General features: G+C 42.4%; 1 protein-coding gene across 6 annotated transcripts in view; it reads right to left on the reverse strand.

Moving 5' to 3' along the window:
- Nucleotides 1-327: 327 nt before the first annotated feature.
- TSNARE1 (t-SNARE domain containing 1) overlaps nt 328-25,265 on the reverse strand; it is a 271,228-nt gene continuing 246,290 nt past the window's right edge. For 4 of the 6 annotated variants that reach the window (XM_087931803.1, XM_087931805.1, XM_087931804.1 and 1 more), the window contains one exon: nt 328-565. In XM_087931803.1, coding sequence (XP_087787929.1) covers nt 380-565 — 186 coding nt within the window. In that variant the 3' untranslated portion in view covers nt 328-379. Of the gene's footprint in view, nt 566-21,063; nt 21,179-25,265 lie in introns of all 6 variants that reach the window. The other 2 variants (XM_026715999.2, XM_087931807.1) reach the window with 1 other exon arrangement.

Below are 25,265 nucleotides of genomic sequence, written 5' to 3' on the forward strand. Positions count from 1 at the left end.
AAAATTGGGTTTTATTATTTTGCTGCCTCTGATTTATCTTTTAAGCAAACAGCTAAAGCTGGGTGGTTCAAAGAACGAAATCAAGCAAATAAGACTCAGCTGGTCGCTGGAGATAACAATCATGTACTAAAGTAAGCTAACTTGGAGGTGCCGGTTTTAAAATTTGATGATTTTAAAAACCGATTGCCGAGATGGGGAACGTTTGCTTCTCATCAGTGCAAACGAGGTTCCATTTCCTAAAATAATTCCAAGAGGGATTTTATAAATGCATTTCCAGGCTACTGTAAAATGAGGGATATTCGCTACACAAATGACAGCATTTCCATGTTTCCTTTGCTGAAGATTACTTTATTTGCTCTCTGAAGCTCTTGAATGTTTATTAGGGATGTGTTCTTGCAGAGGTAACCATATATGTCCAAAAAAAAGAAAAAGAAAAAAAAAGGGGCACCAAAAGAATATTGTCCCACACGTCAGCTCCGAAACCTTCTCCAGTCTGAAATGTCTTCCTTTCTTTCTTTCTTTCTTCCATCTTCTGGCCTGTGCTCCTCACCTGTCTGAGAGGCATCTGAAAATAAAAATAAAAATCAGTGCTGAAAACACGGATCACAATAGAGGTAATCCCCAACTTACAACGGTTGATTTAGTGACCGTTCCAAGTTTACAACGGCACTGAAAAAAGTGACTTACGACCGCTTTTCAGTGTTCTGACCCAGCTCCCAAACATGACAAGCCCTTTGTAGTTAACAAAACACTCCCTTTATTAGGAGCGCCAGAAACCGCTCTCTCACAGCAGGCTACATAATTTTCAGACAGGATTCTGAAGTGCAGGCTATCAGTGGCGGACCAAAGGGGAGACAAGTAGTTGTCTATCACACCTATTCATTTCCGCCTCCTGCCTTTTATCCCCAGAGTATCTATGTCTCTATCTATGTCTCTATCCTATCTATGTATCTACGTATCTATCTATCTATCTATCTATCTATCTATCTATCTATCTATCTATCATCTATCTATCTATCTATCTATCTATCTATCTATCTATCTATCTATCTATCATCTATATCTATCTATCTATCTATCTATCTATCTATCTATCTATCTATCTAGGTATGCATGTATGTATTATCTATCTATCTATCTATCTATCTATCTATCTATCTATCTATCTATCTATCTATTATATCTATCTATCTATCTATCTATCTATCTATCTATCTATCTATCTATCTATCTATCTATCTATCTATCTATCTATCTATCTATCTATCTATCCACCCATTCATCTATCCATCTATCTATCTATCTATCTATCTATCTATCTATCTATCTATCTATCTATCTATCTATCTATCTATCTATCTATCTATCTATCTATCTATCTATCCACCCATTCATCCATCCAAAAATCCATCCATCCATCGATCTATCATCTATCTATCTATCTATCTATCTATCTATCTATCTATCTATCTATCTATCTGTCATCTTTCTATCTAAGACTTGATTTATTTGCAATGATGAAGCTTGGTAGGTATAGTAGGAAGTAGCCTGAAGTCCCAGGAGGAAGGAACTTTGCAGAGGGCAAAGAGATAACGCAGCTTGAAGGCAGGAAGAGGATTAAGATTGGCCCTCCTTAGCAGTTCAAAAACTATATCTATAGTTACGAGATAGTTGCTTTAACCTGGTAAGATTCTGTCTGTAGGTGAACAAGAATAAAGAATGTACTTAGAAGTTACTCCATGGTCACTCTTTGTTTCTTGGGGCCTAACAGTAGAGTCTCAATATGAAGCAGTATCAGACGGAAGGAGGAAGGGAGAAACAGAGGAAGGGAGAAAGAAAGGAAGCAGGGAGGGAGGGAGGAAAGAAGGAAGGAAGGAGCAAGCAAGGAAGGAAGGAAACAGGAAGGGAGGGAGGAAGAAAGGAAGGGAGGAAAGAAGGAAGGAGCAAGTAAGGAAGGAGGGAGGGAGGGAGGAAGAAAGGGAGGAATGAGGAAGGGAGGGAGGGGGGAAAGAAGGAAGGAGCAAGGAAGGAGCAAGGAAGGAGGGAGGGAGGAAGGAAAAAAGGAAGGAAGGAATGAGGAAGGGAGGGAGGAAGGGAGGAAAGAAGGAAGGGAGGACATTCAGATTTGGAAGATTCATTATAACTATAATAAAAATAATTTTTACATTCATAACTATCGTTTCCAAGTCTGGTCTACCTCAAAGGTGGGGAACATCAATTTTACAAATCCAAAACCTCTTTCTAGAATGTCAGAAGGCTCCGATTTGGCCTCTGGAGGAAAGGCCTCCAGTCTCCAGGGTATACCTCTATCTGCTGAGCACCGCCCTAGAACATTGCGGTGCTGCCAGCAATAAGCGGACATCGCTTTAACAAAATGCCTTCTTCTGGGGCAGCTCCACTGTGCAACCCGCATTCAACAGAATTAAGAATCTGAAAGGAATATCTGGGTGAAAAAAAAAGGGGGGGGCAGTCAGCATTTGCTAGGCGAGTTCCCTTCCCCAGAATTATTAGCAAGGCAATCAAAATGTCTAACAGGCAAAAAGAGAAGGGAGATTAGCTGTTCTCTGAATGGCATTGAGCCATTGTGGGAATATTACCCCGCTGAAGACAGACAACGGTTGAGAATGTGACAACCATGGGCAAGCTCGATTTCTCTGAAGATGCCAGCAAGGTAGATTCACCATTGTCACATCAGAACAGATTCATTGTCTCCCATCATCCAGAAGTCATTTCACCAAGGGAATCCCTTAAAGTTTCCTATTAAAAATAATACCGTCCCTCTGCTCGGTTATATAAGAAGTGGAAAGACGGTGTAACCTAGAAATAAATTCAAAGATAAAGCTGGACTTCTTCTTCTTCTTCTTCTTCTTCTTCTTCTTCTTCTTCTTCTTCTTCTTCTTCTTCTTCTTCTTCTTCTCCTCCTCCTCCTCCTCCTCCTCCTCCTCCTCCTCCTCCTCCTCCTCCCCTCCTCCTCCTCTTCTTCTTCTTCTTCTTCTTCTTCTTCTTCTTCTTCTTCTTCTTCTTCTTCTTCTTCTTCTTCTTCTTCTTCTTCTTCTTTTCCTCCTCCTCCTCCTCCTCCTCCTCCTCCTCCTCCTCCTCCTCCTCCTCCCTCCTCCTCCTCTTCCTCTTCTTCTTCTTCTTCTTCTTCTTCTTCTTCTTCTTCTTCTTCTTCTTCTTCTTCTTCTTCTTCTTCTTCTTCTTCTTCTTCTTCTTCTTCTTCTTCTTCTTCTTCTTCTTCTCCTCCTTCTCCTTCTCCTCCTCCTCCTCCTCTTCTTCTTCTTCTTTCCTCCTCCTCCTCCTCCTCCTCCTCCTCCTCCTCCTCCTCCTCCTCCTCCTCCTCCTCCTCCTCCTCCTCCTCCTCCTCCTCCTCCTCTTCTTCTTCTTCTTCTTCTTCTTCTTCTTCTTCTTCTTCTTCTTCTTCTTCTTCTTCTTCTTCTTCTTCTTCTTCTTCTTCTTCTTCTTCCTCTTCCTCTCCTCCTCCTGGGGTCTTGCTTGCCACGGCCCTGTTCCTGGCATATCACAGACCAATGCCAGTCCAAGGACAAGGGTTGCAGACCTCTGTTCTAGTTCAACCCTCTGCTCAAGCAGGAGACCCTATGACATTTCAGACAAGAGGCTGTTCAGTCTCTTCTTGAAAGCCTCCAGTGATGGAGCAACCACAATTTCTCGAGGCGAAGCTGTTCCACTGGTGCGTTGTTCTCCCTGTTAGGAAATTTCTCCTTAGTTTTAGGTTGCTTCAATCCTTGATTAGTTTCCACCTGTTGCTTCTTGTTTTGCTTTCTGGTGCTTTGGAGAATAGCTTGACTCCCTCTTCTTTGGGGCAACCCCTGAGATATTGGAAGACTGCTATCATGTTACCCCTAGTATCTCTTTTCATCAAACTAGACATACCCAGTTCCAGCAACTGTTCTTAATATGTTTGAGCCTCCAGTCCCCTAATCATCTTGGTTGCTCTTCCCTGCACTCTTTCTAGAGCTTCAACATCTACTTTTACATTGTGGTGACCAAAATTGGATCCAGGACTCCAAGTGTGGCCTTACCAAGGCCTTTATAAAGTGGTATTAACTCTTCACGTGATCTTGATTCTATTCCTCTGTTTATGGAGCCTATAACTGGGTTGGCTTTTTTGGCAGCTGCCGCTCGTTTGCAATAAGCCTCCCCCCACCCACTGCTTAAGAGATGAGAGTGATGGACATATGCTAATGAGCAAAGAGGGAAGGAGGAGACTCTGTTACAGCAGGGCTCTGATAGGATAAAGCCTTCTACCGAGGGTGCCATGAGGATCTACGGGCTGCATAATGCTGAAGGAATACAATAAAAGCCAGAGCGAATTCAGAAGATGCCTATGAGTCTTCATCAGATTTGGGATTGCAATTAGGGAAGCCGATATTACATTTCATGCGTGCATAAATATGTAAAAGAGGAGAACTTTGTGAGGACTGTCCAAATGAGAGATTAGGGAAAGAGGATTTGAAACTAGTGCTCTGACCTAAGGAGGATGAGAAACGCATTAGAATCTAGGTTCGTCTTTGTAAGATTGTGATCCTGGAGAGGCCACCAAAGTACCAGGAGGCTTAGATACTTTCATTCCATGGTGGCCTCATTTGGAGCTGTCTCAGCTTGGAGATCAACTCTCCCATTATCTAATCACTGTCAGGATTCCAGCACTTAACCCCATTTAAGTCATGAGTCTCGAGCCAAACTTCTAAAACTTCAAAAGGATTTATTGGGAGTTAAAAGGTCTGGCATTGCCTGGGTGTAGCCGACTCTGAGACGCATCATTCATTGTTGCCCTTGACCCTGGTTTTCCCTCCACCCCCGGGTGTATCGTAATTCATATTCTCCAATGGGACACATCCATAGCCAAGAGTCCTCAATCATGCTCTCCAGTTAGAATTTTGCATGGCAGAAAATCTCAGTCACCTAGTTACTATCTTTGAAAATATTTATGGAATGCTGTTTTGGTTTGCAAGCTGCCGCATTGCTCCCCCCTCCCTTTCCGTTGGGCACCCTGGGATGGTCCGGGGGTACTTGGAGCAAAGAGGACCAGCAAGAAGCTCATCAGTCTGGAACCCGCATTACGTATCTGATATTAACATAGTTGAGAAAGTCCAGAAATATTTCACAAGAAGAGTTCTCCACTCTTCTACTCATTGCAGAATACCTTATGCCACCAGACTCGAAATTCTAGACCTAGAAAATCTAGAACTACACTGCCTTCAGTCCGATCTAAGCATATAAAATCATAAATTTTAGTATATAAAAGCATACATTGCAATGTCCTACCAGTCAATGAATACTTCAGTTTCAACCATAACAATACAAGAGCAAACAATAGATACAAACTCAAGGTTAATCGCACCGAACTTGATTGCAGGAAATACGACTTCAGCAACAGAGTGGTCAAATGTCTGGAATACTCTACCTGACTCTGTGGTTTCTTCCCTAAACCCCAAAAACATCTGCATGAAAACAACCAAGCTCAGAGAGCACCAAGGACCTTATAGTCCCATCTACTACTCCTCTTCTTCTCAAACCCTGCTCTCTTCTGGCACTGATGATGTTATCTAGTTGAGTAATGAAACATCTGCATGAAAACAACCAAGCTCAGAGAGCAGCAAGGACCCTCCTTCCTCCTCCTCCTTTCCACAAATTTCACTCCCTTCTAGCACTGATGATGTTACCTAGTTGGTCAATGAAACACCTGCATGAAAGCAACCAAGCTCGGAGGGTACCAAGGACCTCACAGTCCCTTCTACTACTCCTCTTCTTCTCAAACCTTGCTTTCTTCTGGCACTGATGATGTTATCTAGTTGAGTAATGAAACATCTGCATGAAAACAACCAAGGTCAGAGAGCAGCAAGGACCCCATTGTCCTTCCTCCTCCTCCTTTCCACAAATTTCACTCCCTTCTAGCACTGATGATGTTACCTAGTTGGTCAATGAAACACCTGCATGAAAGCAACCAAGCTCAGAGGGCACCAAGGACCTCACAGTCCTTCCTCCTCCTCCTCCCAAACCCCACTCCCTTCTAGCACTGATGACATTACCTAGCTGGGTAATGAAGCGCCTGCAAGAAAACAACCAAGTTCAGTGAGGACCAAGGCTCCCACAGTTCAACCCTGAGCTACAAACACCCCCCTTTGTTGCCTTCTGACAACCCTTTGGAAGAGATGTATTCTGTGCAGAGTGGAGCAACTGACATTTGAAGAGTCCTTATCCAAGCAGTTGGCATACATACGAGACCACTACAAACCGAGCAATAAAGAGAACAAGTCTTGAGCTGTAATCATCCTTTCTCCAACTTACAGTCTTTTGACAGCAATCAGGAGAGCTGGCAGCTCCTGCAATCATTCAGCCTCTCAGAAACCATATGCTACAACTTCACCACCACTCTCTCCACACACTGAGTTTCAGAAAGGTCATAGTTCAATGAGCAATGCAAGCATTTCTATGAAGAAGTAGGAATTCTTGGCTTTTCCAATTAAAAATAAGTCCAGCGATGGATGAGATATTTTTTTTGCAAGGACCAGGAGTATTAAGTCAGATTTTACATAGGTTTTATGTACTAGACAAATAGGCTGTTCAAATAAGAGTTTGTGAGGTCCTTGGTTCTCTCTAAGCTTGCCTGAAATGTGCCTGAAAGACTTTCTGGTTTTTTCTTTGAAGACATTTCGCTTCTCATCTGAGAAGCTTCTTCAGCTCTGACTGGGGAATGGAAGGATGTATACTATGCCTTGCAGACAGCTGGTCATTTGCCTCCTTTTAGAGAGTCCTTGAGGCCACTTGGAGGTTTATCGATGTCCTCAGGGTCACCTGAATAGTGCAAATGGTTCGTGTAGTCTGCAATTTTTGGAAAACCATTCCAACTCCCACTCCCATGGATTTCCAAAAAATTGCAGGCAACAGGAACCAATTGCGCTACTCAGGAGATCTTGAGGACACAGATAAGTCTCCAGGTGGCCTCAACGACTCGCTAAAAGGATGCAAATGACCAGCTGTCTACAAGGAGTATCAATCCTTCCATTCCCCACCATCCAATCAGAACTGAAGAAGCTTCTTGGAGGAGAAGCGAAACGTCTTCAAAAGAAAAAAGAAAGAAAAAAGTCCAGTTGCCTCTTGGTGGGGAGGAACGCCTTTTAGACAAAAAAGACCTGGATGATTGAGAATCTTCATAGACTCTCTAAACTTGGTTGTTTTCTCATAGACATTTCATTACCAAAACTAGGTAATGTCATCAAAACGTCACAGTTCAACCCTGAATTCCAAATATTCTTTTCTATAAATAAAAGTGTCATATGCAGGCAGTCCTCAACGTACAACAGTCTGTTGAGTGGCAGAAGTTACAACAGCACTAAAAAAGGAACTTATGACTGTTTCTCGTGCTTATGACCACTGCAGCGTCCCTGTGGTCATGTGATCAATATTCAACCAGGGGTGGTTCTAACCTATTCGCTAGAACCGGTTGTTAACTTTCTGAGCAGTTTGAAGAACCGGTTGTTTGGAATTTCCTTTTTTTTCGTCCCACCCGTCTTACATTTTTGGCAGTACGCCTAGATTTACTGTTTCCAAAGGAGGTTTTTTCCTTTGCTGGTACTTTCTTAAAGGAGAAGGGTTGTTTTAAGCTTTTTACACTGCTGTTGGGAGGAAATATTCCCGTTGGAGTTAGCATTTTGAAGAAATAATTGAATAACGAAGCAGAGCTGCCCGAAAGAAGCTTTTAATGACAAGGAACCAAGATGAGTGACATTCAGCAAGGCTTCTTGGCTAGCTAGAAAGATTGACATTCAAACATGAGTTTACATACCCTTTTTTGAGTTTTGGTCTAAAACTGGTGACCATTCAAACTTACAATGGCACTGAAAAAAGTGCCTTAGGACCATTTTTCACACTTACGACCGCTGCAGCATCCCCACTGTCATGAGAGGCCAGGCAAGGAGAAGCACCCCTTGACGCGAGTGATGTTGAGTTGGCCACACCCACTCAGTCACATGACCAGCAAGCCACGCCCACCAACTAAGCCATGCCCACAGAACCGGTTGTTAAAAAATTTGAATCCCACCCCTGGCTTCCCCTATGATTTCGCAGCCGAGATGCTTTCTTGGGAAACACTAGTGGAACTAGCATATTTGTGCCAGAAGGATGGCTTATTTTTCTCACTCAGTCCGAACTACCACAAGACTTGAAGTACAAGAACTTCTTTGCTTCCTGCAAAGAATCCCACTTCTGAGGGCTGGCTTTTATCCCTTAAGGGAGGGGCCATCAACCTGTAGCCTTACTCTCGTGTTTCCCATGCTGCTACAGCTGGTTTTTTCTTCGAGCAGCCCTGCGCGCACGCCCGCTGGGCACAGGCTCCTCGGGGACCTCTTCATCACTGCTGCCAGCCCCCACAATCTCCGAAGGCAGCACTCCACTCCCTGATGGTCCTGGCCCCATCCATGCATCACACGCAGGCCCCTCAACCGAGTCCTCGCTCTCCGAGACCTGAGCCATCCGCACCTGCTAACAGCGAACCACAACACATGTATAGCCCAGATACAAGGAGTGTTTTCTGTAGATTGTGCTTGGTTATTGTTTGGAATAATACCTTTAATTGCATAACAAAGTAAATAAAATCGGAGCTGGGGGCGAAGGAGGGGAGAGAGAGAAAATCGTAGCAACTATCTGGGAGATTGTCAGTTATTTCCCCTGAGATCATCTTGATTTGGCATGTACAGCCTTGCGTGATTTCTCAGTGGAAGGAAAACACAAAATCTATACTTATTTATTTACTATATGGGCCTTAATATCTGTATAAATGACTCAGGGTGAGAAGCAAATCTCTTGTTCCTTCGATCTCCTATATCCCCCCTCCCCCCAAGAATAACTCTATAAGGGGGAATAGGACTGAAAGTGAGTGACTGGTCCAAAGACACCTAGCGGGCTTTCATGCCTAAGGCAGGACTAGAACTCACCAGCTCCTAGTGATTGGCCCAAAGTCATCCAGCTGGCTTTCATGCCTAAAGCAGGACTAGAACTCACCAGCTCCTGGTGATTGGCCCAAAGTCATCCAGCTGGCTTTCATGCCTAAGGCAGGACTAGAACTTACCAGCTCCTGGTGATTGGCCCAAAGTCATCCAGCTGGCTTTCATGCCTAAGGCAGGACTAGAACCCACCAGCTCCTAGTGATTGGCCCAAAGTCATCCAGCTGACTTTCTTGCCTAAGGCAGGACTAGAACTCACCAGCTCCTAGTGATTGGCCCAAAGTCATCCAGCTGGTTTTCATGCCTAAGGCAGGACTAGAACTCACCAGCTCCTGGTGATTGGCCCAAAGCCATCCAGCTGGTTTTCATGCTTAAGGCAGGACTAGAACTCACCAGCTCCTGGTGATTGGCCCAAAGTCATCCAGCTGGCTTTCATGCCTAAGGCAGGACTAGGACCCACCAGCTCCTAGTGATTGGCCCAAAGTCATCCAGCTGACTTTCTTGCCTAAGGCAGGACTAGAACTCACCAGCTCCTAGTGATTGGCCCAAAGTCATCCAGCTGGTTTTCATGCCTAAGGCAGGACTAGAACTCAACAGCTCCTGGTGATTGGCCCAAAGCCATCCAGCTGGTTTTCATGCTTAAGGCAGGACTAGAACTCACCAGCTCCTGGTGATTGGCCCAAAGTCATCCAGCTGGCTTTCATGCCTAAGGCAGGACTAGGACCCACCAGCTCCTAGTGATTGGCCCAAAGTCATCCAGCTGACTTTCTTGCCTAAGGCAGGACTAGAACTCACCAGCTCCTAGTGATTGGCCCAAAGTCATCCAGCTGGTTTTCATGCCTAAGGCAGGACTAGAACTCACCAGCTCCTGGTGATTGGCCCAAAGCCATCCAGCTGGTTTTCATGCTTAAGGCAGGACTAGAACTCACCAGCTCTTGGTGATTGGCCCAAAGTCATCCAGCTGGTTTTCATGCTTAAGGCAGGACTAGAACTCACCAGCTCCTGGTGATTGGCCCAAAGTCATCCAGCTGGCTTTCATGCCTAAGGCAGGACTAGAACTCAACAGCTCCTGGTGATTGGCCCAAAGTCATCCAGCTGGCTTTCATGCCTAAGGCAGGACTAGAACCCACCAGCTCCTAGTGATTGGCCCAAAGTCATCCAGCTGACTTTCTTGCCTAAGGCAGGACTAGAACTCACCAGCTCCTAGTGATTGGCCCAAAGTCATCCAGCTGGTTTTCATGCCTAAGGCAGGACTAGAACTCACCAGCTCCTAGTGATTGGCCCAAAGCCATCCAGCTGGTTTTCATGCTTAAGGCAGGACTAGAACTCACCAGCTCCTGGTGATTGGCCCAAAGTCATCCAGCTGGCTTTCATGCCTAAGGCAGGACTAGAACTCACCAGCTCCTGGTGATTGGCCCAAAGTCATCCAGGTGGCTTTCATGCCTAAGGCAGGACTAGAACTCACCAGCTCCTAGTGATTGGCCCAAAGTCATCCAGGTGGCTTTCATGCCTAAGGCAGGACTAGAACTCACCAGCTCCTAGTGATTGGCCCAAAGTCATCTAGCTGGCTTTCATGCCTGAGATGGAACTGAAATGTTGGAGCACCCACAACGTCTGAAGGCAACTTCCATTCCATTGGCTGATTGTCCTCACTGTTAGGAAGTTTCTCCTTAATTCCAGGTTGCTTCTCTCCTTGGTTAGTTTCCATCCATTGTTCCTTGTCTGGCCTTGTGGCAAGGACTATATTGTAGGCACAGCTCCCAACTTCTCAGTGATCTCCAGTCTACAACACAGTCCTTTCAGCAGTTCCAAGGAGGCTCCATAACCTTTTGCAGCTGCTTTCAAGGCTTTAATGCATGTTTCTGTACAGCCTAAATTTTCTCAATTATACAGAATTATGGCCTTTGTAGACAGTAAATATGTCTACTTTTTCATAATTGGACTTCTGGAACATTTAGAAACACCTGATCCCGAGAGACCATGTCAGATAATTAATCTTATCCAGAGTTTATGGAAATACTCTTAATTCTCAGAGATACGAGGAATTAAACCTGATTATTATTATTATTATTTTGCTCAAGAAAGGCATATGGTCTATTGCTAAACTAGTCCTTGTAAACCTTATATTCTGCTGCTGAGTTCTACTCCCTGGGAAATCTATTTTAAGGCCAGAAAGGGAGTTTGCATAGCTTATTTTAGCTTCTGTTTTCATTCCGCTAGTTTGCTGATGTCTGTTTCTACAATGACATGTTACCAATGCATCCATGGGTTTTAGCACAACATAGAGAAACTATGATGTGAACTGATACAATGCAGCAATCTCTTGTGCTGCTGTTTACCCTTATGCATGTGAGATAATGTCCATTGGACAAAGAAAACAAGGACGTGGATGGTATCACGTTGATAATCCTCAAGGTTGCCTCAGTCACCCCCATGCTGTGTTTTAAAAGGTACATAGACACAGGTTAGTAAAGATGAGTCAGGATAGAAGCTTCAGAAATTGGGTAAGCCCGGTGTATAAAATGCAATTTTCCAAATAAAGCTTGAGCGGGAATTCTTAAAACAGTGAAACTGTGAAATCCAGGTAAAAGCATTAAGAACAGAATCCAGAAAAGAAAGTGTAAATTCCTACAAACATATTGCACTTTGAAAGAAAGAAAGAACCAAGGTAAGAAGAGAGCGGGGGAGGGAGGGAGGGAGAGGGGAAGGGGAGGGAGGGAGGGAGGAGAGAGAGAGAGAGAGAGAGAGAAAAGAAAGTAAGGAAGAAAGAATGAATTCCATGGAAGGAAGGAAGGAAGTTAAAAGAAAGAGAGAGAGGAAAGGAGGAAGGGTGGGAGAAGAAGGATGGAAGATAAGAGAAAGAGAGAGAGAGAGGGAGGGAGTGAAGAAGGAAGGAAAAGAAAGGAAGGAAGGAAAGAAGGAAAATAAGAGAAAGATAGAAGGGGAGGAAGGGAAGACATAGGGAAGAAATGAAGGAAAAGGAAGGCAGGAAGGTAGAAGGAAGGAAGGAAGGAAGGAAGAACATAAAAGGAGCACAGATACATGGTGTGGAGAAAGTAAAAAAGAGAGGCATTTCCCTCCTCTGTTAATAAAGTAGCTTGAGTTGTCACCTCCCAAAATAGCTGAATAGTGAAAGATGCAAAACAATTTCCTGCCCGAAGACGCAAGATCGGCCTATGGCCTCCTTGGGTGGAAAAGAGGATGAAACACATTTACGGATGTCAAGCTGATCAATAATGACTAATCACAATGGCTACAAATCATCTTTATTAACTTTCATACCGCGGAATCATGGGGTTTTTTTGCTCACTGCCTGTGTCACTGTAAGAGACATTCACAGAGACGTTTGACTGGCGTCAAGAGCATCGGTTCGATGAGCCCCCGGTTTCATTCAGCAGCGCTGTCCCCCCGCTGCTGCGAAGTGCACGCAACAATCACAACTCATTCAGCAAAGCAGACTATCAGAGCAACCTCGCGACACACCGCATATTCATGCGGCCGACGTGTCAGACGAGGCACTTGCCCCAAATTGCGTGACACAAATGCAATCCTTGCCAGCTGCTGGTGACCTCTAAGCTAAGGTCTTTCTGAAAAAAATAATAATAATCCTGCAAGCTGACCCAGGTCCCCTTATCCCCAGAGCTAGGGTCGGGCATCATTAGCAGTGATGGCTCTTCCGTCCCGAGGACCAACCCATAGATTTCCATTGCTCTTCTCTCCTCTGCCTTCTGTGCATCCGTGCATCAGGCATTGGACCTAGCTGTTTCTGCTCTTCCTTTTCAGCCACCGCCAGACCTGGGGGCTGTTGACTCTCCATCTGAGGGCTGATGGACAGCCCAGGCTCTGCCTCTTTCTCTCTGCCAGCTCCATTCCCTCTCCCCGCTCGGAGTTCCCAGGTTTCCCTCAGGCTGACCCTGACTCCCATGCCTTCTCCTCCTCCTCCTCTGATTTGCTTGCTGGAGGGGCTGGCGGCCAACAGGCCACAACAGCTAGTTTGACAAAGATAGTGCAGGGTATAAAAGAGATGGATGGATATAACATAGTTGGAAGGGACCTTGGAGGTCTTCTAGTCCTACCCCCTGCTCAAGCAGGAGACCCTATACCATTTCAGACAAATGTCTCTCCAGTCTCTTCTTCAAATCCTCTAGTGATGAAGCACCCACAATTTCTGGAGGGAATTTATTCCACTGCTTAATTGTTCTAACTCTGAGGATATTTCTCCTTAGTTCTAGGTTGCTTCTCTCCTCGATTAGTTTCCACCCATTGTTTCTTATCCTGCTTTCTGGTGCTTTGGAGAATAGGTTGACCCATCTTCTTTGGGGCAGCCCCTCAAATATTGGGACACTGCTATCATGTCACCCCTAGTCCTTCTCTTCATTAGACTAGATGTAACCCAATTCTTGCAACCATTCTTTGTATGTTTTATCCTCTAGTCCCTTAATCATCTTTGTTGCTCTTCTCTGCACCCTTTCCAAACTCACCATCTTTTTTATATCATGGCGACCAAAACTGGATGTAGTATTCAAAGTGTGGTCTTACCAAGGCATTATAAAGTAGTATTAACACTTCACCGAATCTTGATTCTATCCTTCTCTTAATAGAATTCTGTTGGCTTGTTTGGTAGCTGTAGCACACGCCTGGCTCATATTTCAGTGATTGTCCATTAGGATTCCAAGATCCCTCTTGCAGTTACTACTATTGAGCCAGGTAGCACCTACTGCATTTGGTTTTTCTTACCTAAGTGTCACACCCTTAGTTTTCATATTGTCAGGTGGGACCCAGCATTCAAGTCTGTGACGGACACTTGGAAAGGATGTGAGATGCTAAAAAATGCTATTTGCAACCAGAGAGCAATACTTTTTCTTTTTTTTTTTCTTGGCTTAGTGGGGGATAGAGCAAAAGCTAGCATCGGTAGGCTGACGTCGGCCAGGGATTTTGCCAGCGGGCTAAATCTGGCCAATCCCCCTGAAGGCCTGGAGAATCGATCGCTGGAGTCTGGCTTGCTCTCTCAACCGTCCAAGCGATGTGCAACACGATGATAAACGTCGAGAACCAATGAGCAAAATTGTCCCCCTGGCATCAATTTTGGGAAGGAAGAGCGATTGCCCAGAAGAGAGCTGCTGGCGTTTTGCCCTTATTTACAATATTCGTTACGCTGAATTATTGCTTCATTCAACGTGGGCTCGTAAGTGGGAATAACCCAACGGGAACCGTACATTAGGATCAATTTTCAGGAAGGAAAGAGAGAAAAAGACAGCCAAACCACATGGGATTTTGAGTTGTTTAGCAGAAAGAATCCAGGCAGTAGCCCGGATGAGTGACAGTGCAGAAATATAGCCAAACCATCCAATTTTTCTCACACCAGGAAGGGAATTCTAAAGTCTTTGTGAAAACTATCTTACAGAATAAAAGAGTTGGAAGGAACTTTGAAGGTCTTCTAGTCCAACCACCGCACACTTTTGACTCCTATTTAATTGGTTGTCCACTAAGACTCCAAGATCCCTCTCACAGTTACTGCTATTGAGCTTGGTTTCACCCAGTCTATATGTGTCCTTTTGGTTTTTCTTGCCTAAGTGTAGGACTTTATGGGAGGGCAAAGTTGTTTCTGTGTGGGCTTGTGTGTGTGCGTGCCATCATGCAGAAGACGATGATGTTATCCATTCAGTCATCTTGCACTGCTTCTTTGAGTTATTCTTTGCTTTGGCTGGTGTTAGCTTTGATGGTGTCCAGCCACCTTGTTTTGGGGTGGCCTGGTTTCCATTTACTGCTAACTCTTCCCAACACAATTGCTTTGTCCACTGAATTCCCCCACTAGACATGGCCAAAATAAGTGAGATGCAGTTTTGTGATTTATTTTTTTTTGCCTTCTGGTATTGTGCGTTCCAGTATTTGCTTGTTAGTTGCTTTGCCTGTCCAAGGAATATGCAGGAACCTTCTTGAGCAACACCATTCAAACGAGTCAAGCATATGATGATATTATCACACAATGTTTGCACCTCTGTATTGCACAATAAAATCTTTTTTTTAAACAATTTTATTGATTTTCAAAGACAATACACAAACAAACGAAACATAAAAACATAAAATACCTTTTCTGAAAGCTGCTTGATCCCAGGTTGCAACTCTTCGTACAGACACAAATTCAAATTCATATTCATTTTATATACCATTCCATATCTTATTACCATTTTCAATTTTCTATATATCTTCTCCCCTCTTTTAACTTTCTTAATTTTATTTTATTTATCTCATCTCAGTTCAAATCATAATACTTATTATTCTTTGTCTGTTCTGTTTCCAGCTATCCATTTATCTTTTCTCTTTAAACAAAACTTATCCTGTACACTGATTGGAGTATGACGCCTTTAACTCTTTCCCCTAAATTTATAATACTTAATATAATACATAACTTGCATTGCGATTCTGTTTAGTACATTCTAAAATCACACAATGTATTTCATAAGAAAAACAAACAAAAAGAAAAGAAAAAATTTATAGGTATATGTTATAGTTAAAACAACTATCAATGCCAATACAAATCTAATCATAAATATTAATATTCACTTATATCTTAAACGTTACTTTTCAATTAAATATCATACTTTTATGGGAACACTTATACTTTCCATAGTTATTTCCCCCCCACATCACATATTTTAAATAATTATATCATTAAAATTTCTCCTACTTCAATTCTCTCATTTATTTCATTACCTTCTTTTTCTTCACAAAGATTTCATTGAATTACACTAAATGTTCTATCCCATTTTGGGTTACATGTTGTTTCCAATTTTTTTAACATTATTTCTAAATACAAATATAAAAATACAATCTTATGTACCTTTACAGAATCCCTTTTTCAATTAAATTTACCCATTGTCTCTAAAAGAATTTTGTTTCTTTACATCTTGCTCCCCACCATTGAGGCTTTTTATCCTTTTCTTTCTCCCTTGCTTATTCTTCTCCTTGCCCTTTTTACCCCCTTGTCTCTCCACCTCCCTTTCCTCTTCTGCTTTCCCCCTTTCTGTTGTTTTCTAACATTATATCCACTTTTCACCTTATTTTTCTCTTTTTTGGTTGTTTTTTCAAATCTTAAAGTCCCCTTTTTCTTTTTCTCTTTTTCCTTTCCTTCCCCAAATAGAGTCACTTGTTCATCAAAGATGGCTTCTTCTTTACCCCAGTCATCCTGCTGCGCAGTCATTCATAAGTACAAACTGCCATTTCTAGAAATTGAAAAAGAGTATCCAAAGACTCTTTCTCTTTTTGTTCTTCTTTTTGTATTTTTGGTATTCAATTTTCAATTCATCCACAAGTGATGCCGTTGTAGAGAGAAAAAGTTTTTCCAAGATAACCACCCAAGTGCTTTTAATCAAAAATAATTCCCAAAAATTCCAAAGTCACCAAACAATCCAAATAAGCTGTTTCTTTTAGTACTTTTGTCTTTCTTCCGTTTCTCTTTCTGGGGTTACTATTTAGTTACAAAGTTCCAATTAAGGTATATCTTTTAGAAGTCTTATTAATATTTAATAGCTCTTTAGAATTCTAGGCAATCTCCTCCTTATTTTCAAATTCTGCTCCAATTTTATTTTCCTCTCCCTTCCCACTTACAGCAAAAAAGTTTTTTTTTTTTAAGTATTCAGAAATCCTTGTCCCTTTAGCATTTAATTACCTCCAATGCGGGTTTTCCAATTTCTCTTGCAGTTCCATTCATTGTCACGTTAGGAAGGAGAGTGAAAAAAAAAAAAACCTTTTCCTTTTAATTTCCATTTGCCGCTTGTAAAGCTCTGGAAACGATGTATCTTTAGCAAATGTTAAGTTCCAGGGTACTTTTGTTACTTTATCCCAGTCAGCAAAAAACACTTCTTCACAGCTCCTCCTGCAATTTCTTTTTCCGGCTGAGCTCTTCTATGTGGTGGGCATTTCTGAACGCTGCTCAGCTGCCTTCGGAAAAGGGGGTTTAGCCAGCTAGGGAAGAGAGGTGCAATATCTCTCAACCCTGCAAGGTCCCCTCTGTCTTCGCCACCTTCTACGGAGGTGGCTAGCCCCGAAGCCGGATGGCTCGGAGCATTCGGGCAGCGAGCGCAGGCAGAAACCACGCACAGTCGCGGATTCCTGCCTTCCCCAAAGCGCTGCAAACCGGAACTCCTATTGCACAATAAAATCTTGAGACACGTGACCTCATCTTTCAGGCACAAAAGATTGTGTCCATACATGAAGGTCCAATTAAACTGATTTATTGATAAGCAGCCTCTGCGCAGGAATCTTCTCAACTAATGGTTAGCACCTGCTAGGATTTAGATAGGCCTCAACAGAATTTGTGTTGGGGAAGACTCTTGCGAGTCCCTTGGACCGCAAGGCGATCCAACCGGTCAGTCCTAGAGGAAATTAACCTTGGCTGTTCTTTAGAAGGCCAGATCCTGAAGATGAAACTCAAAGACTTTGGCCACCTGATGAGAAGGAAGAATTCACTGGAGAAGAGCCTAATACTGGGAATGACTGAGGGCAAAAGAAGAAAAGGATGACAGAGAACGAGGGGGCTGAATGGAGTCACGGAAGCAGTAGGCATGAGCTTAAATGGACTCCAGAAGATGGTAGAGGACAGGAAGGCCTAGAGAAATGTTGTCCATGGGGTCACAATGGGTCGGACACAACTTCAACAACTATAACAATAGAATTTAAGGGAGGATAGACATAGTTCTCTTGCGGCTACATAGGGATTCTACACTGATTTCTAGCATGTGACAGCATCAAGGTAGCTAGTTATTAAGTCATTGGCTGTTGTTTCCTTGTGCCGCCAAGCGCTCAACCTCCTAAACTCCTGATAAACTGGGGGCAAATCAGCATTACTTACTGATGAGGGGCCTGTTTCCCAGGTTTCAATCACTTTCCTGGCTGTTTTTGTATCTGCTTGCCCAACAATCTTAGTAGTTTATCAAGAAGCGAGCGCTTGGCACCACAAGGAAACAACAGCCAACGACTTAAATAGCCAGTGGTCAACACCCTAACCAACAACTCAAAAGCCACACACACACAACCAGGCACCCTATAAATACCATACACAGAATAGCCCAAAGCACACACACTCTGCTAGAGAGAAATTCCCTAAGGATGGGCCCCAAAAGTTTGGAAGACACAACCTCTGGTTCCCAGTGACTGACCCAGATTGGATACCACAACATTACCCTGGGAGGCGTAGATTCGCCTTCATTCACAAATTACTTTTTAACTTTGGTGAAGTTGTGCATTTGAGGTAAGGGTTTTCCTGGGTGTAAACAACCCCTAGGAAAACTTAGCGGTTTGGGAGAAATAATTTGTTGTTATTCCATCTATGACTGAAAGTGAGAAAATTTTATTAATTCGGTAACAAAGTGGCATGAGATGTGTGAAGGCATCCTTGTATCCTGAGGGGCCCAATAGTTCTGCTCAAGATCTCACAATCTTGGGGAGGATCGCTTGAAATGTCTTTTGAAGTTTTGGAATTGAAAATAGCTGAGATTTGCAGGCATTATTATAGCCTATTAACAGGAGACATGACTTGAATGCAGAAGGTTGCTTGTTTTGATCCAGAATCTCTAGTTAAAAGAAGTTTTTAGCAAGAGTTGAGAAGCAGTAACTGGGAGAGGGATCTTGGAGTCTTACTAAACAGCCAGTTAAATATGAGTTAACTGTGTGCAGTGACAACCAAAAAAGCCAACACAATCCTAAATTGCATTAACAGAGGGATACAATCAAGGTCAAGGGAGGTACTAATACCACTCTATAAAGCCTTAGTAAGATCACACCTACTGTACACCATAAGAATGTCCAACCTTGCCTACTTGTGGACTTCAATTTCATGGCTGGATGGGGAATTCTGGGAGTTGAAGTCCACAAGTTTTAAAGTTGCCAAGTTTGGCCAATCTCGGTGTACAGTTTCCATAGCTACACCTTCTGGGAATGGTTGACTTGCTGGAAAAATCTTTCCACGTTGTAAGTTGGGATCAAAGCACGAAAGAGAAAACCGTAATCAAGCAACAGAAAAAAAATCAAGGAACTGCTGTCATACAACCAACCTATCCTATAAAGATCCTTAGGGGCACAGTGGTTAGAGTGCTGTACTCTAGGCCACTTCTGCTGACTATCGGCTGCCTGCAATTTGACAGTTCAAATCCCACCAGGCTCAAGGTTGACTCAGCCTTTCATCCTTCTGAGGTGGGTAAAATGAGGACCCAGATTGTTGGGAGCAAATATGCTGACTCTGTAAACAGCTTAGAGAGGGTTGTAAATCACCGTAAAGAGATATATAAGTCTAAGTGCTATTGCTCTTGCTATCCCAAGGAATTCAATCATTTTTCACTGGATCTCATTTCTGATTGCTACAAACATTTCAACCACATGGATGTAGAGAACTGTTGGTGGGTTTTTGCATAGATCTATCCCAAGGGTCTTCAAACTTGGCAAGTTTAACATTTGTGGACTTCAACTCCCAGGATTCCTGAACTAACATGACTGGAGGAGGAATTCTGGGAGTTGAAGTCCACAAGTCTTAAAGCTGTCAAGTTTGAAGATCCCTGATCTATCCTAACCTTCATTCTGTATAGCTTGCACATTTATGAAACACGATTACGAATGGGTGAGTCTATTTATTTTCAATCAGGATCATGTTCTCTTTTTTTTTTTTGATCCACAAATAGGATCCGTTTGCTTTTTTATTTTTTAATCGTTTGAACAAAGCCTACAATTAAGCAATTGTTTAAATATCATTTCAAAAAAATACTTGTTCTTCAGGGAAGGTTTTTTGATATACAGATAATTTGTGGGAGAATTACGCTTTTCGAAACGGTCGAAATCTGTGACACGGTTCCAATCTGTCCACCAACGACAGGTATTAAATCACAATTAAACCTCTTTGTAAGGTACCAGGAAGACAGCCTTGAGAATATTCCAAAACTTTGTTATGGAAACAAAGACAGAAACATTTCTTAAATCCTAGGGAAGGGAAATAGTGATAAGGAGAGGCTCAGATTGGTTCCTCTCTGACTCAGGGAAGGTAACCCCAAGGAGACAGGTGGGGTTCTTGGTGCTCTCAAAGCTTGGTTGTTTTGCTACAGATGTTACATTACTCAACCAGATAAACATCATCAGTGCTAAAAGAGAGTGGGGTCTACAGGGGGAGGCGGTGGCGGAGGAAGGATAGAAGGAGGACTGTGAATTACCTGGTGTGCTCTGAAGTTACTTGTTTTCTTGCAGATGTTTCATGATGCAATTAAGTAACATCATCAGTGTTAGAACAGAATGGGGTTTGTGAAGAGGAGGAGGAGGAGAATGACCATAAATGTCTATAACTGTCCATAATTTACTACTTGGAAAATGAGGGGCTAGAACAAACTATTTCTTCCTCCTCCTCTTCTTCCTCCTCTTCTTCTTTCTCCTCCTCCTCCTCCTCTTCTTCCCAAAAGGTGACCCATCCTTTGGTCTCCTTCTCCTCCTCCAACAGGTGGTTGGTTCTTCTCCTCCTCCTCCTCCTTCCTCTTCTTTCGCCTATTCCTACTCCCCCCCTACTTTTCTTACTTTCTACTTCTTCACATTCATGCTGTTCCAGGGAAGGAGAAGGCACATAAAAAGAAAGTATCTTGCAAAGCAGCAACACGGACTTATCAAACCCAAAGTACACTTGACTCTTCTGTGTTCATTGAGCTGAAGAGTCAATGGTGCATTTTCTGCTTTTAAAAATTAAGAATAACAGCTGGCTCGGCCATCTTTCTGGCAAATCATTTCTAGCGTAGGAAAAATGCCATGGGAGCCCTACTTCACCTTGGCTTTAGAGATAATTGGTTCCATTCCAATTCCGTTCCAATGGTCTTTGGCATGGGTGGAAGAGGACCATTCCGGAACAGGTCATAGGTTGGGAATCTCCTAGTCTGAAAGGAAGAAGGGGTCAAGCAGGGAAGTAGCCTTGAGTCCATGCAAAGATGCAACAGGACAACCTATGAGTTGTAAGTCGAGGACCTTCATTTTAGATCTGTGGTTGACCCTGTCATGCTTCCCATTCCTCACTGACTTCCCACTGCTGTGACCAATGGTCAACTCTGCGAGTCTACCGAACGCATCAGAATCCTACCTGTGAAAACCAGCTGGGTTTATTTCTTGATGGAAACGGAGAGGACGATGATGAAGATCAGAAGAACGACCAGCCCGGCGGAGATAACACAACATTTCACTCTCCTTGCTCGCCGCTTAGGAAGACAAAGGCAAGAAATGAAAGTCAACACTCAGGATGGGACAAACAGAACACCAAGAAGTCTTGATGTGCTCTAAAGGAGGGGAGGAAAGTGGCTTCGTGAACCATGGGACAGGTGGACAAGGGACATGTTTTTCCCTCTTAAGTATTAACACACATGTATAAAAAGAAAGAGGCACCAGAGGCACCAATCTGGACTTGCCTCTAGTTGTGGGTCTCTAGAAGCTCCTACTATTTTTTTTTTTTTACAATCTCTGGTATACTTGAGTCGGGGATTGTGTGATTTATGTTAATAAATGTTAATAAATAAATGCTACTGACACTTTCCTCCTTAATTCTATCTCAAGAGAGACTGATAATGAAGATCTCTTCGTTATCTATCTTCCTTCTTTCCTTCCTTCCTTCCTTCCTTCCTTCCTTCCTTCCTTCCTTCCTTCCTTCCTTCCTTCCTTCCTTCCTTCCTCACTCCCTCCCTCTCACATATTTCTTTCTTTCTCACACATTTCACACATTTTCTCTCTCCTCCTACCCATCTTCTTCCTTCCTTCCTTTCTCTTCTTCCATATCCATCCTCCTTCCTTACACCCTTTTTCTCCTTTCTTATTTTTCTTTTCTTCCTCCCTCCCTCCCTCTCATATTTCTTCCTTTCTTCCCTCCCTCCCTCTCACACATTTCCTTCCTTCCTATCCATCTTCTTCCTTCTTTCCTTCCTCCCCTCCCTCAGACACATTTCCTTCCCTCCCTCCTCCTATCCATCTTCTTCCTTCCTTTCTTTCTCTTCTTCCATATCCATCTTGCTTCCTTACTCCCTTTCTCTTTTCTTTCTTCTTTCTTTTCTTCCTCCCTCCTTCACATTTCTTCCTTCCTTCCCTCCCTCTCATGCATTTCCTTCTTTCCTATCCATCTTCTTCCTTCTTTCCTTTCTCCCCTCCCTCTCACACATTTCCTTCCTCTCCTCCCTCCCTCCTATCCATCTTCCTTCCTTCCTTTCTTTCTCTTCTTCCATATCCATCTTGCTTCCTTACTCCCTTTCTCTTTTCTTTCTTCTTTCTCTTTTCTTTCTTCTTTCTCTTTTCTTCCTCCCTCCTTCACATTTCTTCCTCCCTGTTGGGTATAACAATGATACACCAACTAAGTTTGGGTGAATAAATATATAAACCAAGGTTTGGGTGTTTGTAACTTGTAGCTTTAAGCACCAAACTGCTTGTAATTAACTAATTAAGGGTGCGGTTACAAACGGCAATAAAAGGCAGTAAGAGAAACGTAATCTCTCTCTGCTTGTTATCTGCTTGCTACTGTTTTGTTTGCTACTGTTTGCTACAACTGTTTGAATACCTGAACGAAAGGACTATTTCATTGATGTGCTGATATCCTGTGAATACTCAAGCGTTGTCTTCAAAAGGAAAGGTATCAGAGGAGAAGATATCTTTACAAGAAGATAAGGATATAGAACTGACTTGTAACTGGACTAAGTTACTGAATGGATATATTTGTGAATGACATATGGACTGATTGACAATGTTTAAACTCTAATTGGATTAAACAACTATTTAAACTACAAACAGTGTTTTTGTCATCAGTGTGTGTAAACTCTAGGGCCCTTCCTCTCTCATTTGGCTGCCTGGCTTGACTGCTGCTGCACATTCTGTTTGGGGGTTTGTCCCCAAACACTAACATTGGTTATGGGCCCAGTGAGCACAGTCTAACTAACCATGATATAGCAGTGAGAGTTGGAGTGAGTTGCATATTACTGTAAAAACAAACTGTTTTTTTCATTGATTTTTAAATAGTTGTTTACCTGAAGAACAATGGCACAAGTAAATTTGCCAAATCTGTCCATGATATCCAGACTAGATGGAACAAACTATGTTTCATGGTCAATGAAATGTAGTTTACTTCTACAAAGAGAAGGTTTGTGGGACATAATAACAAACCCACCAGATGTGACTAACTTAGATCCTAATGTTGAGGAGGATGACAAAAAGATACAAGACTATATACGAAAGAATGAGCAGGCTTTATGCATCATAGGACTGTCTCTCTCTGACCAGCAACTTATCCATATCCGTGGAGAGGAAAACGCTGCGAACTGCTGGGAGAACCTCAGGAAGATATACATTCGGGACAGTGTAGGAGCTCATATATATCTTACACGCAAACTATTTCGAACACATCTTCAGAAGAATGGAGACATGTTAACTCATTTAAATTGTATGAAGAGCATTTTTCAGGAATTACAAGAAAAAGAGCTTATATTTAATGAGTTGCAACAAGTATACATCATACTGTCTTCATTAGATCAAAGTTATGATGATTATGTGACTGCCTTAGAAGTATTGCCAAAAGATAGTTTATCATTAACTGAGATTACCGGCAGGCTATTAGAAGAAGCCAGAAGAAGGAGTGAACGTGACCAGCTGAGAGAAGATAAACCTAATAAAGAAGAGAAATTATCTTCAAAGCTTGAAAGAAACCAACTAAGTAAATTACAGCACCCGGAAGAAGAGAATTTATCTTCGACGGCATACACAATTAAAAGGTGTTTTAATTGTGGAGGCAGAGGACATTTGGCAAGATTCTGCAGAAAAGAAAAACGCCAGAATGTAAAAAAGCCAAAGAAATCCTTTGAACTAGCCACGTTTAGCAACTGTGATGTGAAGAATGATTTATGGGTGGTGGACAGTGGTGCATCCCACTGCATCACGAGAGATAAGACAAAATTTATAAAAATGTCTACAAGCTCTCAACATATACCACTTGCTAATGGCTGGAACCTCAAGGCCAAGGGAGAAGGTATTGTATACTGTCCATGCTTAAACCAGGATATAAAAATGTTGTATGTACCACAGTTAAAGGTGAACTTGCTTTCTGTAAGGGTATTAGACAAACTAGGTTATGTAATTACATTTAAGGATAATAATTGCATAATTGAAAAAGATAACAAAAAGGTAACTGCAGCTTTAAATGGAACATTGTATGTATTACATGATAGTAAGAAAGGGGAGGCACAGACTGTATTTAACAATATAAAGCCTCATAATGAATGTATCCATTTATTGCATAGGCGTTTGGGGCATATAAATTTTAAAATGCTAAAACGTACAGTAGTGTTATCTGATGGAATAAGGTTAAAACCTTGTGATAAATATTTGCGTTGTAATGTCTGCTGTGAAGATAAGAGTAAAATATTGCCTGCAAATAGGCTAAATGGTTTCAAAACTAAAGAACCTTTAGAAGTAGTATTTGCAGACATTATAGGTCCAAAGAAACCCAGTATGGGGGGTGCTCGATATATACTGAGCATTATGGACCATTATTCTAGATATGGGTTTTGCTACCTAATGAAAAGCAAAACTGAAACATATCAACATTTCTTCGACTGGTTAAAATTTGCAGAAAGAAAGACTAAACGGCAATTGATAACCCTAGTGACAGATAATGGTACGGAATTTGTTAACAGCAAATTCCAGAATAGATTAAAGGTAGCTGGAATAGAGCACAAGAAATCTGCACCATACAGACCACAACACAACACATTTATTGAGAGAAGAGGCCAAACACTACAGGCAATGGTTAGAACGATGTTAACTGATTCTGGATTACCTGATTCTTTGTGGGGGGAGGACACAATGTGTGCTAATAACATATTGAACAACGTTGTTAACACAACTACTGGTGAAATACCATTCACCATGTGGCATGGCAGGAAGCCTGATCTGAGTCACCTGCACACATTTGGTGCACCAGCATGGGTGCATATCCCTACACAACTCAGGCGTAAAGGGCAACACAGAGCTAAACAATTATTCTTCGTTGGTTACCAAGCAAACCATAGGGCATATAGATTTTGGGAGAAAGGCACATCTAAGGTGTTATGCAGTGCCAATGCCCAATTTCTAGAGCACGTAGGATGGGATAAGTTAGAACAGGATAACAATAAAGAAGTAATTATTGAATCCTATAGAAATCCCATTAATTATCCCTGTAACTTTAAGAATAAAGTAAAGAGAGAAATACAGGCAGAGATAGAGCCCATAAAGGAAGAAATAATACCAATAGCTGAGCAAGCTGAGGAACAGGAA

The sequence above is a fragment of the Pseudonaja textilis genome, chromosome 3 (assembly GCF_049901715.1).
Source record: "Pseudonaja textilis isolate UNSWEBS1 chromosome 3, rPseTex1.2, whole genome shotgun sequence".
NCBI lineage: Eukaryota > Metazoa > Chordata > Lepidosauria > Squamata > Elapidae > Pseudonaja > Pseudonaja textilis.